Source organism: Pteronotus mesoamericanus, unplaced genomic scaffold (genome assembly GCF_021234165.1).
Source record: "Pteronotus mesoamericanus isolate MK-2021 breed Mesoamerican mustached bat unplaced genomic scaffold, CSHL_Meso_final contig_2, whole genome shotgun sequence".
Taxonomy (NCBI): domain Eukaryota; kingdom Metazoa; phylum Chordata; class Mammalia; order Chiroptera; family Mormoopidae; genus Pteronotus; species Pteronotus mesoamericanus.
Window position 1 is genome coordinate 29,591,806 of NW_026555084.1, and position 16,570 is coordinate 29,608,375.

The 16,570-nt window shown below is 36.5% G+C and overlaps 1 protein-coding gene across 2 annotated transcripts in view; it reads left to right on the top strand.

The window, feature by feature from the left end:
- The window catches only part of RAPGEF6 (Rap guanine nucleotide exchange factor 6), a 183,540-nt gene that overhangs the window by 108,754 nt on the left and 58,216 nt on the right, over positions 1 to 16,570 (top strand). For both annotated transcript variants that reach the window (XM_054568500.1, XM_054568502.1), the window contains exons 8-14: positions 2,163 to 2,340; positions 4,420 to 4,556; positions 6,668 to 6,826; positions 7,386 to 7,538; positions 9,873 to 10,037; positions 11,943 to 12,050; positions 14,117 to 14,320. In XM_054568500.1, the coding sequence (XP_054424475.1) occupies positions 2,163 to 2,340; positions 4,420 to 4,556; positions 6,668 to 6,826; positions 7,386 to 7,538; positions 9,873 to 10,037; positions 11,943 to 12,050; positions 14,117 to 14,320 (1,104 nt within the window). The remainder of the gene's footprint in view (positions 1 to 2,162; positions 2,341 to 4,419; positions 4,557 to 6,667; positions 6,827 to 7,385; positions 7,539 to 9,872; positions 10,038 to 11,942; positions 12,051 to 14,116; positions 14,321 to 16,570) is intronic.

The window sequence follows — 16,570 nt, forward strand, 5'->3', positions numbered from 1 at the left end:
ATGCTCTATTTCTGTTGCTTTGTTGATCTGTCTCTGCTACGTCTGCCTCTCTTTCAGTGTACTTCCGATTCCCCTGCTCCTTTCTCTGCCTATTAGTTCCATTTTCTTCCGCCACAGAAAGGCTTTCCCGTGTGGCTATGGGCAGCTCTGTGTCACAGTCTTCAAATTCAGGGACCAAAGGAAAAAGGACACTCTGCCCTCCACCTCCAACTATAAAAATCCTGCCAAAAGGCCTTTCTGTCTTAGTTTACATAGCCAGGGACAGCGCGTTGTTCCCCACTGTGATCTCGGAGTTAAGTTGGAGGAGAATGGGAATTCCTTAAGGAAATATCCTCTTCCGATCAGACAGAACAGTAAATATTCAGTATAGGAAGGAGATAAGGCTTAAATATTTGAAGAGTGTGTTCAATTTATTTTTTTTCTGCAACTGCTTCAGTATTCATGCTTTTTATTAATATGTATCAAATGAGTATAATGTTTGGAAATATTGCCAACTAATCACTTCAAGACATATTTCCTAAAAGACATCTTCATTATTTTCAGTGAATGATACTGGGTTCACCAAAAAGTTCATTTGGTTTTTTTCAGTAAGATGGCTCTAGTAACGCTTAGTTGTAACAGTTTTTGTTAGATTGTATTATCACAGCTGTCATATCAGCATGCATTTAAAAAAAAAACTTAACCAAAGTTGGTGAATTTTTGTGTAGACATTTTAATATTGAAGATGGAAGAAAATATGCAACATTTTTTACATACTACGCTTTATTATTTCAAGAAAGGTAAAAACACAACAAACTCAAAAAACAAAACAAAAAAAAACCTCGTGCAGTAAATGGAGAAGGTGCAGTTACTGGTTGAACATGTCAAAAGTGGTTTACAAAGCTCCATGCTGGAGATTTCTCACTGGACAATGCTTCATGGTGGGTGGACCAGTTGAAGTTGATAGCGATCAAATCGAGACATCAATTGAGAACACTCAACATTATATCATATGGGAGATAGCCAACATACTCAAAACATCCAAATCAATAAAGATATTGTTAAAAATGAAAAAATGTTTTTTATTTTATGGGAAAAAACTAAATGAACGTTTTGGCCAACCCAGTATTTATATTTACAGTTCTTTAATCTTTATTGTATTTTTTCCATTACCATTTAAGCCCCTTACACCTCCCTCCCTCCAGCATTCACCATACCGTTGTCCATGTCCATGAGTCCTTTTTCCTTTTTGCTCCATCCCTCCTTCTCCTAACCTCCCCCTGCCCCCGCCACTAGCTGTCACCCTGCTCTCTATGAGTCTGTCCCCATTTTCTTTGTTAGTTCAGTTTGTTAATTACATTCCACATATGAGTGAAATCATACAGTATTTGTCTTCCTCTGACTGGCTTATTTCACGTAGCATAATGTTCTCCAGGTCCATCCATCCATACTGTTTGCAAAGGGTAAAATTTTCTTCCTTTTTTTTTTTTTTTTTTACAGTTATTTTAAAACCTCCTAGTTCCTTTACAAGTATCTGAGACTAATGTTTCCAGAGCTGAAGTCGTAAAAATAAGCTTACATTACAGATTGGTTGCAATACTCTCTACTCTTCTTGACACAGTATTAGATTCAAGTAAGGTATTGGGAGATGACAAGTATTTGTTCAGTCAGTCACAATTGGTCTGTTTTAGCACTTTTCAGTACTACTATTTTCTTGTTTTATACTTCTGTTCTTAATTTACATGGTTGTTTGCCCTACCAGAGTGTAAATCTCAGTGATAAAATAATGATATTTTATTTACAACACCCAATGTAGACTAATAAGTACTGGTAAAGTGATTGTTGGTAAAATGTATCTTTCTTGCACTTAATGTTTTAGGAAATGTACTTTTAAGAAACACAAGTGTTTTTTGGAAAACAGGTATTAAAACATGGAGTGATGTTTGAGTCTCCTAACCATTTTTCCCACATCAGGTCTACCACCAAGATGTCATGGCGTGGAATGATGAGACTGTATTTTAGGCAGGGAGAAACCGTTTATAAATAAGTATCATTTTGTTAGGCAACAGTATTGCCTAATTCTCTATAATATTTGGTATTGAGGGGTACTTTTGATTAATTCAGACTGTGGCATATAATTTTTATAACATGAAAGGATAAGTGATCAGTATTTCTTTCTGTAGGCTACAGAAAGTGAGGTAGGAGATGTAGATTTAACACGTCTTCCTGAAGGACCTGTTGATTCAGAAGATGAAGAGGAGGAAGATGAAGAAATTGACCGAACAGATCCACTGCACGGGCGAGATCTTGTTCGTGAATGTCTTGAAAAAGAACCTGCAGACAAAACTGATGATGACATTGGTAAAAAAAAAATATATATATATGTGTGTGTGTGTGTTTACATGTATTAACAAGAAGAATTTTATTATTTAATTTAGATATCGCTGCATAACAAGTTACCCCAAAACTTGGTGACTTAAAAAGAACACATGTTTGTTTTCTCATGCTTGTTGTGGGTCAGGAATTCAGGAGCAGCATAGCTGAGTGGTTCTGGCTCGGTGTCCCGATGTCACAGTCAGGGTGTTGGCAGTCCTCTGAGGCTTTGCTGGGCTGAGCCAGAGGTCCTGTTTCCAACATGAGTGCTTACATGGCTTTTGGCACAAGACTTAAGTTTCTCACTGTGTGGACCTCTCCAGAGGCTACCTAAATGTCCCCGCAGCATGGCAGTCAGCTTCTCCCAAAGTACTCCAAGGGAGAGTAAGGCCAGTGACACAATGTCCTTTAGGATCTGGCTTCAAGAGTGATATATCATTACATCTCCCAGGTCCTGTTTGTCACACAAAACAGCCCTCATATCAGATGGGAGGGGAATGCACAGGGACATAAACATCAAGAGGGAGTATCATTCTGAGCGTCTCTGAGGCTGGCTGCCCCAGCCTGAGGGCTTGTTTAGAGCATGCAGTGGGGAGCCCAGGCTTTCCTGTGCCCTTGACCAGAGAGTGGCCCTCCGCTGTTGTGGAAGGCTGTCCTCTTTGGCCAAGCACAAAGCTGTGGGAGCAACGTTCATGGAGCTGCGAGGGAGGAAGGGGACACCCGCCCAGCCTGCCAGATCAACTGAATCAACCCTGGCGATCAGTAGGGTGACAGACTTCGCAGCCAGATCCCCCTGGTTGCCCAAATTTATAAAACTCACATCCTGGCCGCCCAAATTTGTAAAACAAAAGCTCTGATTCCATTAAAGTGATTTTCCCCTTCGCGTACATAAGACATTTAAAACAGTACAATGTTGTCTAATGTTTATGAATTAGCTTTTTAAAACAATTTTTATGTTATCAAAATCATATTATGTTCTGACTTAGAAAAAATATGCATATAATTTTTGGTTAAAACTTTATAAATTTGCTTTTATATAATTTAATATACTTAAGGTGATTGTATACTACTAAAGATGCTAATGTTATCTTGAAAGACAAATATTACTTAGTGTCATTATATATTATGATCCAATTCAGATTTTGCCCTAGATTTCCCTGTTATAGTAGTCATATTGCTGCTGTTCAAATCAGAAAATGCTGGTACTAATAATAATCATGATCTGTGTGAGTAGAAATCAGTACAGTTGAACATTCCTTGTCACTCTTAACAACATATAGTTAAGTAATCTGCGATTTAGATTCATGTGAACATTATCTGGCCAGAAACTGAAAGTGCATTTTTTTATGCTAAAGAATTATATACTGTGCTTTTTTCACAAAACTTTTAAAAACTTGGAATATAGCTAATGCCCAGTTATCTGCAGGTGGATAGCACCTTATAGATGTTTTTGTTTCATCCCTTAGCTGACTGCATGTGTGTGCCTCTCCCTGATACATATCTAACTACTCACGTAGTTTTTATACCAGGGAACGGTCTAAGGCAGGCAGGCATCAGCATTTGTTGGTTAAAGAGAATTGCCTTGTGTTACTTTGAGAAATCTTGAACTAGAATTCACATTTGTTATCTCTAATTTAATTAATCATTGCCACTTATTAGTAATATCTTTTCTTAAAAACTCTGGCCCAATAAGAACTAGATGACAGCTTTTTCACTGATCTGTTAGATCAAAGGACATCAGTCACCATGGAGTGGCATCTCAGGCTAGGAAAATTAGACAGACTCTCCAGCCTCATCTAAATCTGTTTATTTTCCTGGTTCTGTCTGGGGGTTGTGAGTTCTGGTAGCTTCCAATGTACCTGTATTTTCGTTTGTTCTGAGTACATCTGTTAACCAAGTAACTGATTTTGTTTGACCAGCAGTCATCTTGTGTCTTGGTTTCTCTACTTTTTAGCAGCATAAATTTATAAGTTGGTGGGGAAGTTAGGCACTGAATTCTAGATATTATTGTATCTTTAAAGTGTAGTCCTTGATGGTCTCCGTGCTACAATTTCTTTTTTTTAATAGAGCAGTTACTGGAGTTCATGCATCAGCTCCCTGCTTTTGCCAACATGACCATGAGCGTGAGGAGAGAACTCTGCTCGGTGATGATTTTTGAAGTGGTAGAGCAGGCTGGAGCTGTTATTCTTGAAGATGGACAAGAGGTAGGTTAGCAAATAAATGTTACACATTATGCAGTATGCAGGTAATTTTTAGAATTTCCATAAACTTGTGTAAATGCTGATTTTAAATTTACACAATTTTTTTAAATGAATGCCGAGCTTGGGATAGTTACAGTTCCTTGAGATAAGTTTAGTTTTGTTTTTGCTGTATGTACTTTGTCTTAATTTTGATTTTCCATCAATGGATCTTGCACAAAATAAATGTTTAATAGATAATAGTCATTGAACCACATTTGTTTTTACTTATCAAAGTAAGTTGTAAGACTTTTAAAAAATTATTCTACTTGTATATTTATATCCGTGTTATTGTTTAAAATGTCTATTAGATATATACTCAAGTTTTCTTATCCCTAGTATATATTTAAAAAAAGGAGACTGAGGGAAATGTATTGATACCTATGCCTCCTAGTGGACTGTCAGTTGACTAGTGGCAATTTTAAATTCAGAAATGCTCAATGGCACCTTGTGGGTAGGTGGAGGGAGAATGCAGAGAAACCGAAAGGTATTATTGCTGTTAGGAAGTCCTTTACTAATTTTCTTATCAAACTGATAAAAATTAATGCTGAGATATTAGTGAACATTATGTACTCTCAGTAGTGTTTCTGGAAAGTCATTTGGGGAATTTTAACATGGACATCAAAGTATTAACAGTTTCTAACCTATTATTTCCTATGTCTTTCCTTGGACATAATATAAAACTCAAAGACTTAATGCCAAAAGATGATCATTGCAGCTTATGGAAATTGGAAATGACAAAAAATAATCTAACTATAAATAGTGGTTAACTAAATTATACAGCCACAACATATATTATTATGGAGTTAATTCAAGTCATTTTAAAGTTTGACAGAAAGTCTTTGACAGCAGGTCTTATCTCTAGTTTTGTTTACACGGTTTCTCCCCATATCCTTGAATTCATCTGGTGCATAGGATGTGCCCAAAAATAAAAACCAAAAAAAAACCTTTGATGAACACATGAATATAGTATTAAATTTTTTAAAAGGCAGGATAGTCTTAATATATCAACAATATAAAATAATATAAATATAAATATTTATATAAATATAAGAGAGAAGTAAACTAAACTTTTAACAATTATGTAAACAGTAGGATTTAATTTTTATTTTTCACAAATTTCTATATTCTCTCCATTTTCTACAGTTCTGTCAGCAAAAATTTGTTGCATGCCTCCTTTGTGCCAGGTGCTAATTTAGACACAGGGAGTATGTAGTGGTGGGAAAACCAGACACAGTCCTTGTCCTCAATGTATGTAGTCCACATGAATATATTTTATATTCAAAATGGAAAAAAAAAAAAGCACACTTTGGAAAAAGTATATCTTACCACCATTTACTCTCCTTCAGAACTGATCATTCAGATTTCCCTGAAATCACATTAAAACTGTTGAAAGTTTAGGCTGCTAAGAGGGATACTAAATGAGAACAAGGGTTCTTTTGTTGATAGAGTAGACCTTTAGAATGTATCTCCTTCAAGCATTAAATGCTGCTAATAGCAATGAGGACAGTATTTTTATTAACGTCAGGAAAAACTTTGAATACTATTTTATTAGCTACCTATGCCTTAAAATTTAGGCTTTCGGTAGTCTTTCTGATAATCACTAGCTGCCTTTTTTCCCCATTGAGTGCTCGCAATGTGCCAGGCATCACTATAGCACTTTACTTGTACAACCTCAATTAACAGGAAAGGTCTGTAATAGGTACTGTTAGGGCCATTTTAGCAACATAGAAATTGAGGCCCCTAGAGGTTAAATAACTTGTCTAGGTTCACTCAAGTAGTCACTGCTAGGGTCTGGGCTCAGAGTCTGAGAGCTTGTGGTCTTAACCATTACATTAGTTAGTCAGTTATGGAAGTCCCTGAATTCATTTGGTGACTAAAAGAAGAAAGAGTGAACTAAGCTTCAGTGGTTTGCAGAGACAGGCATTGGGTGTTATCAAGGACAGTATTTAGTGATACGATGAGAGTATCTCTTGTTTTTAATTACACATGTTCTATATATTGATTCATTATTTTCAAAGTAACATAACTATCTGTTTTCCAAAAAAGATTCTTAAAACCTGTCTTTTTCTCTATAGCTTGACTCATGGTATGTTATTTTAAATGGCACTGTAGAAATCAGCCATTCAGATGGAAAAGTTGAAAATCTCTTTATGGGAAATAGTTTTGGAATTACTCCTACTCTGGATAAGCAGTACATGAATGGAATTGTTAGGACCAAAGTAGATGACTGTCAGGTAAGCTTATCCCTTTGGTCATGCACTCTCGTTTGTTGACTTAAAATGGCTGAGCCTGTTTTTCCTTCCTTAAAATAAAATAGCTTTGAAAAGTACATGTTTCAAAAGCTCACAGTTAATAAAGGAAATGAAGTTTTATATGTCACATGTTTGTGAAACTGAATAAGTTGTAAACTTTTAAAAGAGCACATAACAAATAAACGTTGGTTTGTTAAATTTTCTGATATTAGCCAGCTTATTCCTTTTTTTAGTTAAATAAAAGAAAGAAATAGGAACTTCTGAGTTGTTTCTAATTCCTGCTTCATGTTTTCTTTGCATAGTGTAAGTTTTGAGAGTAGTTTTTCACTTCTCCTTTTAGAGCAGAATTCAAATTCAAAAAGTTCTTGGTCTCTTCGTGCATGAATTATTTATTTTTATCTTGATTTTTGTTAAGGATTGAAAGGCTTGCATAAAAAAACCAATGCCACTGGATTTCTTGCCTTTGTGCTCTGCCTTAGTGCGTAGTGATGTATTTATGTACTATAGATTTATTAGTTGTCCCCATGTTGTTCTCGGACAGTTTGTCTGCATAGCCCAGCAGGATTATTGGAGAATTTTAAATCATGTGGAAAAAAATACCCATAAAGTTGAGGAAGAGGGAGAAATTGTTATGGTGCATGAACACCGTGAACTAGACCGGAGCGGAACCAGGAAAGGACACATTGTAATCAAGGTGGGTGTTTTTACTTATTATTATTCTAGTCACTGATAGAATAAGGCTTTCATCTTGACTAGAAGGCTTTTGAAATACTTTTTGAGTAGTGCAAGATAATTGACTAACTTTGAAATCTAATTTAAATAACTGTATTGGTTCTTTTTGCCTTTTCCTAAGCTGGTTTTTACACATTTTAATGAAGAAGAGTGACATTGCTGTTTAAAATCAGTATGGATAGGATTTTATTTTAGCATATACAAGTCAAAGTTTTTCTTCTTAAATTCATTTTATGATCCATTGATAATGAGAGTTAATTTCATCAAAGACAGCTATATTTCTGAAACAAAACAAAACGAAAGGACCAGCCATAAAGGCGTAATGAAGCGTAGGTGGAGGTGCAGGCAGCGCTTAGTGGGCCTCTAGAGCCTCTGCTCGGACGGAGCCAGCAAACGTGTCCGTGCTAACTGTAAATGCACGCACATCTGTAACGTTCATGTCTCTGTCCATCAAACGGTCACATTCCCGAGCTCATGCCAGTGCTCCCAGTTTCATTGTTACACTACAGTTCCCAAGCCTTTCCTTTCCATGTCTGTAAATACCTTCCCCAACAATGACTCTTTTTATATTCTGTGCAGTTACTTATTTGCTTTTTGTAAGCAATCTCTGCATGCCAGCCATGCCCTTCTCCTGCCAACTCTGGACCCCCTGTCTCCCAGCATCCCTCCTTATTGGATGCTAACGTGCACCCCAGTGATGTGCCTTTACATGACTCTGCGACTCATCTTTACCTAAAGTTTTAAATATGTGGCCTAGCCTCCACGTGTGTCCTGCCTCAAGGGGGTAGCCCAGCAGCCTTCAGTCTTTTTCATCTCATGGTACATGTAAACTGCTTAAAATTCTGCAGCACATCAAAAAAAAAAAAATATATATATATATATGTGTGTGTGTGTGTATGTGTATGTATATATATTTGGTATTTTTTGCCGATCTGACACAAAAAAAGGTATAATTTTGATTTATTCACATTGGTTGGCTGTTGTTAGGTTGACTGTTATCAGTTTTTTTAATTTGACAATCTGAGGGAAAAGAGGTCAGTGCCCCTGACTTAAATTTCAGGTATTGCATGCTTTAAAAATCCTTGTGGCTCACCATTTGAAAATTGCTGATTTAGCCAGTCAGAATAATGGCCTTTAACATGTTGATCATTTCCACCTGACTTAGCTACATGATCTTAAGAACCAGATTTAAGTGACTTCAAATTATGATTGGTCTAAAAGACCCTAAATGATAAACCCAGTTTGGTACTTTTAAGAGTATTTCGGGTGGAGAATATTAGGAATGGTGTGTGGTTGCCTTGTCCCTTATATATTGACTAGATTATATGAAGAGCCTTACTTCGGACTTCCTGCTAGAGGAATGCTTTATATACAGCGTACCTACCTTTTTTAAAAAGTAAATTCTTAGATACGAACATTGTCAGTTAATTAGCCTTTGTTTTCTGTACGGCTTTTCTGACCCATGAACTGTTTGGATGAATGAAGCAAATTGAAATTTGAGGTTATGGGCAGCAGTCGGTTTTTATACTTGGCTTAACATTTGGTTTATTTCTAAATTTGTTCAGTGTACCCACTTTTGAAAAGGCTTGCTAAGGTAATAAATTTGAACTTCAATTTAGAAGCTCGAAGATGAACAGTAGGTAAATGTTGTTTATATTCCTTTTCATAAATTTGGAGGCAGGCAAGCAGTTAAAACTCTGAATTAATGTAAAAACTCTTTAGAACTTCTGGTTTCTCTGAGGATGGTGCGCTAGCATGGATAAACTATAGAAGAGGAAACTTCTATTCTGGGAAGTAACACCAGTAAAACATGCTGTTCTGAACTGATGTGTTTTTCCTCTGGTCATAGGCAGGCAAAAGAAAATTTGGAATAAGATTAAATTTGGAGGAAGGTTTTTTGTTGTTTTGTTTTTGTTTTTCTTTAACTCTCACATCTTCCTTCCACTCCCCCGAGGCAAGTCATCATTGCATCCCTCCACTGCAGTATAATAGGCAGTAGCAGTCCACACCAGGGTAGATCAGTGAAGTTCAAAAGCCCTGCTGTAAAGAAATGCCAATAAAACCAGATTCAGCTGAGTAAATTTTTATTCCCCTGCCTTTCTTCTCTTTAAACCTCTGGGCACTGATGCATTACAACCTATAGAGACTACCTAATTCCAGTGCCAAGTGTTTTAAAGGTGAAACTCTTTGAGGACTTGTCTAGTAGAGTAGCTACAAAGGAACGTGATTAATAGGAATCCTTTCATTTTTGAGCTATTTGTTTATTTTCTGATCTTTTCTATCCTTGGATTTTTAGGCAACGCCTGAGCGTCTCATCATGCATTTGATAGAAGAGCATTCCATTGTGGACCCAACTTACATAGAAGATTTTCTATTAACTTATAGGACATTTCTTGAAAGCCCTTTGGATGTTGGGATCAAACTTTTGGAATGGTTTAAAATTGACAGCTTAAGGGATAAGGTGGGTTTTATAAATATAAAAAGCATGAAAGTGATTTAGACCTTTAAATTTTACTCATATAACCTTTTGCAGTTAATCAATTAAATGTTTATTTTATTTTGATAAGATTCCATTCCCTTGAACCAATATTAATGTATCACTGTGTAGTTAGTTACCTTTATGACAAAATAACATGTTAAAATTGGATGTGAGCTCTAAAAGACAAAGGCTGAAATAAGGTTACAGTGGAGCTGTAAATTCAGAAAACGTGATAGACACATGAGAGTTTTGAACTTTTTCAAAATATTTAGTTGTTTCTGAAGGAGATTTAAAGGCTGATTAATAGTTTAGAAGGAATAGTCACCAAATAAATTTTTTCAAGAGGACTTAGATTGTGTGTAAGCCCCAAAATAGAATATGTTGATTTTTCTTATTTATATAATCATTTGAAACAGTTCATCTTTTTTACCTTAATTTATATCTACTTTTGAGTATTTAAATCTGCTTATTTAAATCTACTTTTGAGTATTTTTTGCATTAAACATTGTTTGCTATTTGAAATAGATTATCTTCTTTCATGGGAGATTTATACATGTAATGAAAAGACTAGTAATACCTTGCAAATAGGAGAAATTCAATTATTTTAAGAAACATAAAAGTCGGGCCATAATTGTCTAATGTGTCTGTTATATTTTAAGGAAATATGTTAGACATAGCTGGACTATGGAATTCTATCGTTTAGGAAGCTAGAGTATCCAAAACTACAGGCTTACCCCCTCACACACTCTTTAGAATTACAAATGGCTGAGTAAATAAAGCATGCTAAAAATAAACAAAAATGATTTGAAGACAAATAGATATCCACATGCAAAAGAATAAAGTAGGATCCTTACTTTACACCATATATAACATTAACTCAAAAGGAATGAGAGACCTGAATATAAGAGCTAAAACTATAAAACTCTTAGAAAAGAAAGGGTAAAAAAGTCATAACTTTAAATTTGATAAGGTTTTTTTAGATGTGATACCCAAAGAATAAGCAACAAAGGAAAAAAAAATTGGTAAATTGAATTTCATCAAAATTAGAATGTGGTGAAGCCATATAATGAAATATTATTTAGTCTTTAAAAGGAATAAAATACATGTATGGTCTTTGAAAACAATATGATGCTAAGTGAAAAGCCAGATACAAAAGTTTACATATTATATGAATATTGAAAATCGGCAAATACAGAGGGACAGAAAAGCAAATTAGTGGCTGGAGAGAGGCCTAATGAGTGTTGCCTGCGTCCTGGGCCTGGGAGGTGGAAACGCTGTGGGACAGGGCATGGTGAGGGCCGTGCCACCGTGGGTGTGCCCAGCACCAGCACGAAAAGCGGGTAAATGGCGGATTTAATGTGTGTTCCACCACAGTTTCTTAAATGTGTAACTTAAAATGTGTTATTATCTAGGCACATTATTCAGTTCAACTTTCATTCGAATTTAAAATAATTCTGTAAAATCATTTCACAACTTTGAAAACTCACAGTATTTGTAAGTGAAAATTCTGATTTGTTTTTGTTATAATTTTGGTTAAATATGTTCTTGGCTATAGAGACACTTTTGATAATGGTTACCTGCCCTTAGAAGCTTGCATTTTAAGATAATGTCTGATGAAATATACATCCCATGTACTTACTCGCATCTTAACCTCCAGGCTTGTGTATCCTCACTGGGGACAAAGAGCCTTGGCCCTCTGTTACTTGTGTACCCAAGGAGACAAAAGCTCAAACTAAACCTTGTCTTTCTGTTAGAGTGAACCTTATGTGTACGGGAAGGGGGGTAGGAGGTGAGCCATGAAACTCAGTTTTAGACATGCTTTTGGAATCTACTTTTGAAAATGAGTGCCTCTCATAGCTGTACACTGCCTCCTTCATGTTCCCACAGGTAACACGGATTGTATTATTATGGGTAAATAACCACTTTAATGATTTTGAAGGTGATCCTGCTATGACTCGATTTCTGGAGGAATTTGAAAAAAACCTGGAAGATACAGTAAGGCTCAAAATAACTAACCTTTTTTTTCTTTTTTTAGAGTTTAGGGATTCCTCCCCCACTCTCTCCAAGAACAGCAATTCAGAACAGGTTTCATCTTCCCCTCTGTTTTGAATGTCTGTTCTGAGAACTTCCAAATCCATGTTTTATTCCTCCTCTCATCCTCTGCCCCTCCAGCCCAAATAAACATCATGCTTCCTCCTGACTCTTCTGTTTCTGCTCCAAGATCAGTGATAATGTTTTCTCCCAGCCACCCAGACTTATGCACTGTGGTGAATGTGCGGTCCCTCTCTTACTTGAATTCCCTGGCCAGGATGTCTGGTCAGCTGCTAAAGTCCCCTGGATACTGGTTTAGGCATACACCTGTTTCCCATGGTCTCTTGCTCAGCCATTGCTTCTTCACCACTTCCCAGTTTAGGGCTTCATTTCCTTATGCCCAATCTGTTATAACAGCCTCCTAATTTTAGTTCTAGTCTTTTCTTCCTTCTAGTCCATCCTTTGTGGCCAACAGATTGTTTTTAAATCACAAGTGAGGTGAATATTACTCTCTCCGTCAGTAAACCAAAGTATTTTTTACCAAAATAATTCATCACCCGTATTCAGGTCCCTCAGCTGTATGGTTGACCTTTTCATGTGCACCCGTCGTCGTAGCCAACCAGGTTACTTCGTGTTCTCTCCCAGTTCTCTCAGGATAGAATTGTCTTCTTCCAGTCTTGCTATTTGAAACTTCAAAGCCTATCTTACACATCATATCTACATTGGACTTTCTAGGTCTCCCTTTTGCATATGATTTCACTTATTCTAAATATCCATCACCTAAGATAGTCATGTCAAGGTCCTCTTAACTTTAACAGCAGCTGTTTATAAATCCATTTTATTCTCCCTGCTAGATATAAAAGTTTGAACTGCAGCTGGGTGGTCTGCTTCAAGCAAGTGCAATTATAGCAAGTAAAGACTAATACAGCTAAGGAATCACTGCCTGAATTAACACCCCAAACCCATCACTTGATATATGTGAATTTGGACAAGTTGCCTAAACTTCTGTGCTTCAGTTGTCTTATTTTATAGATAGTAGTTGCTAGTTTCTTGGGAATGTCAGGAGGATTATAATGAGCTAATGAATGTAACAGTCTGAGAACAAAACCTGGCACATAGCAAATGCTCAAGAATTACTGATATTATTCATAAAGTATAAGTGAATTGAGTTGTATAAAGATGGGGAAAATGGCAGATTTTTGTCCCTTTTCCTACTGCTTGGTTCCTGCAGCCTTTTGAGCATCACATTTGTTGTATGCAAAGTGGGGAGAAGGAACGGAACTGGGAACTTGATTGGAGGTCGCAGAGGCCGCCATCAGCCAGTCTTCTAGCGCTGGCTGTGTAGATACGCACAGGGCTCATGGGAAGTAGAAGCAGCCCTGAAGTCACGGGAATTTTTTTTTAAGTAATCAGCTAGTCATCAATCATTTATGGAATTCTACTTTAACCTTTAACTTCTTGTTATGGACATAAGGTTTATACATATTACACTATTTTAGAGTAGTTGAACATTAAAGTGTGTTAGAACTTGGAAATTAGAATATTACTAAGTTTAAGGAAGATCTAAAATAATACAGGAATAGCATTCCTTGAAGAGTTGGAGACATTAATGCATCTTTGAATAATAAACAATATTTGGAAAGGTGGTTCATGTCCTTGAAGGCTTTAAATAAAGGTTTAAAGAAGATTTGGATTTTATATAACAGCCAGGAGATACAAAAGATAAAACAGTATATATTAGGGAAAGTTAAGGAAATGAGGAGTAATTTTCTTGTCATTCCCCTCTAAATGAGACATCACTTTGAAATCTTTTCTAGCCTGTGATTATCTAGAAGTTTTCATAATGAGAGATTCTTGGGAGTGCTCTGGGGTGGAAGTTCTCTCCCTTCAGTTTTATTTACCCAGCTTACATGTTCTTAACTCTGTATTTCAAATATAGCTCTAATTCTAATAATTCTAGGTGATTTTTTAAAAGCCTGTAAGAGTAGATACAAGCATCTGTATACACTTTCCTCTTTTCTGCTTTCTAGAAAATGAATGGTCATCTCCGGTTATTGAATATCGCGTGTGCTGCAAAGGCCAAGTGGAGACAGGTTGTGCTGCAGAAGGCCTCCCGGGAGTCCCCTCTGCATTTCAGCCTTAATGGAGGGAGTGAGAAGGGATTTGGTATTTTTGTCGAAGGAGTAGAACCTGGTAGCAAAGCTGCTGACGCCGGACTGAAACGTGGGGATCAGGTAAGTCAGCGATTTTCAGCTGCTCCATCTCATGGCACACGTAAATTAATTACTAAAATTCTGCAGCACACCAGAAAAATACAGTTTTTGTCAGTCTGACAAAAAGAAAGTAGGTGTAACTTAGATTTCTTCACACTGGGTGACTATTTTTGTGTGACTTTTGTCATTTTTTTATTTGACAATCTAAGAGAAAAGAGGTCATTGCCCCTGACTAAATAGTCAGATATGGCATGTTTTAAACATTCTTGCAGCACACAGGTTGAAAATCTCTGAGGTAAGTGAATGACCAACCACTTAAGTTAGAGTCTTCCTCTAAGTGATATGCCTGCTGCTTTTTTCTCACCTGGGAGTTCTTTACATAAGCATGATCAATTGAAGGAAATACTGTTAGAGCTTCTTTTTTAGATATAGTATTTTAAATGGCTTATTTTTACAATATTATTTGCCATTTATCTGTAACTTTTAATGTGAAGTTTGCTAGAACATGGCCAGAAACAGGGTGGCCGTCTGGGCACTGGCAGCACGACACCTTTTGGAAGGGTCCTGCCCGTCCTCCAGGGGTTAGGAAGCTCTGTGCCTGGCCACTGTGAGTTAGCACCCTTCCACTCATAGCAGCCTCTAATGTAAGTACCCTGAGATGACCATAAACGATGGTTTCAGCTTAAATAATGTTCCTACGTTAACAACTACATTCATAAGCAGGGAGCCAGGTAGGAGACTAGGAAAAAGAAGAGACTGGAAGAAAGTTGGTAGGTATTTATTCTCTCCCTATAGGCATTAGGAAACTGTAGAGTAATGTATTAAAATGTGATTACCCACAACCTTATTACTAAGAAATGCAATTCCTAGGCTCTCACCAGTCCTATTAATCATACTAATCGCATTCTCCAGAGATGAAGCCTGGGAATGTGATTTTTAACAAAGCTCTCTAGACAATTCTCCTGTACGGCAAAGCACGGTTTCCCAAATCTAGCTGAAATACCTGGGAAGCTTGCTTTTTCTCATTTGAAATTTTTGTTAGTTCACTCACTAATTTAGAATGTGGCTTTATTTTACTTTTAACTGAATCATACTATTATTTTTAAAAATGGTGAGGCAGTCACATTAGAAGTTGTTCTATACCTCAGAACAGTGGATCTCAGCCAGGGGTGACTTTGCCCCCCAGGGGACGTTTGGCAATGCCTGGAGACATTTTCAGTTGCCGTGACTTGGGGATTAATACTAGCATCTAGTGGACAGAGGCCAGGATTGCTGCTATGCAGCCTGCAGCACCCCCAGCAGGGCAGCCCCCACAACAGAGTCATCCAGCCCAGTCAGTAATGCAGGGGGTTAGGAAACTCTGGTATCAAGTTATGATCCCCTCTTTTCCTTTAGGAAGCTTTTTTAAAAAAGTTTCTGGGCCTTACTTACTAAGAATATCTAGTGCTTAGGATCATGAAATCAGTATATTTATTGTTCCAGGATTTTATTGTAAACACATTAAAGAATCTCATTCTTTATAGAAAAACACTGAAATTCAATGATTTCATTCTTGAAAGAAGAAGGAGATTTATCATGCTTTTACTTCTTCCTTCAGCCCTCCCAATTATTGTTGAAATTATCTGAGATTTTAGATCTAGAATATTGTCATTTTTAACATTTTTTATAAAAAGTTTTACAAATTTATTACGTAGTTATTTAGACATACACCTAATTCAAGGATTGCATCGATCACCTGCATTTCATCTATGCCATGTTTCCATTATTTTGATTCTTCTCACAGTGCCTTCTGGTACTTTTTTCAAAAAGGACAAGTGGGTGCTGTTAGTTTTATGTGTCATTGTATGACTGATAATGCTTTTGTTCACTGGAGTATAAAACTCTTGATCACAGTTATTTTTCCCCTAGAACTTTTAAACATGAATAAATATCACATCATCTTGGTGTTTGTTGCTCAAGATAAGTCCAGACCAATCTTTATTTTTCTTTTCTAGGCACCTTTGGTCCCCACCCCACCCCCTTGCAATGATGCTTGTAGTTTCTTGTTTTCTGTCCTTGGAATTCAAAATTTTCATGATATGTTTAAAAATCTCTGTATTTATTCTTCTTCTTCTTCTTTTTCTTTTTTTAAATGTACCAGATAATCCAGTTCAGTATGTAGACAAGACTTTTTCAACTCTGGGAATTTTATCTCTGTTATTTTTTTTCTTTTCCTAAATTTTGTTTCTCACACTTTTTCTTTTAAATCTTTTTGGAATCTCAGTCAGCCCC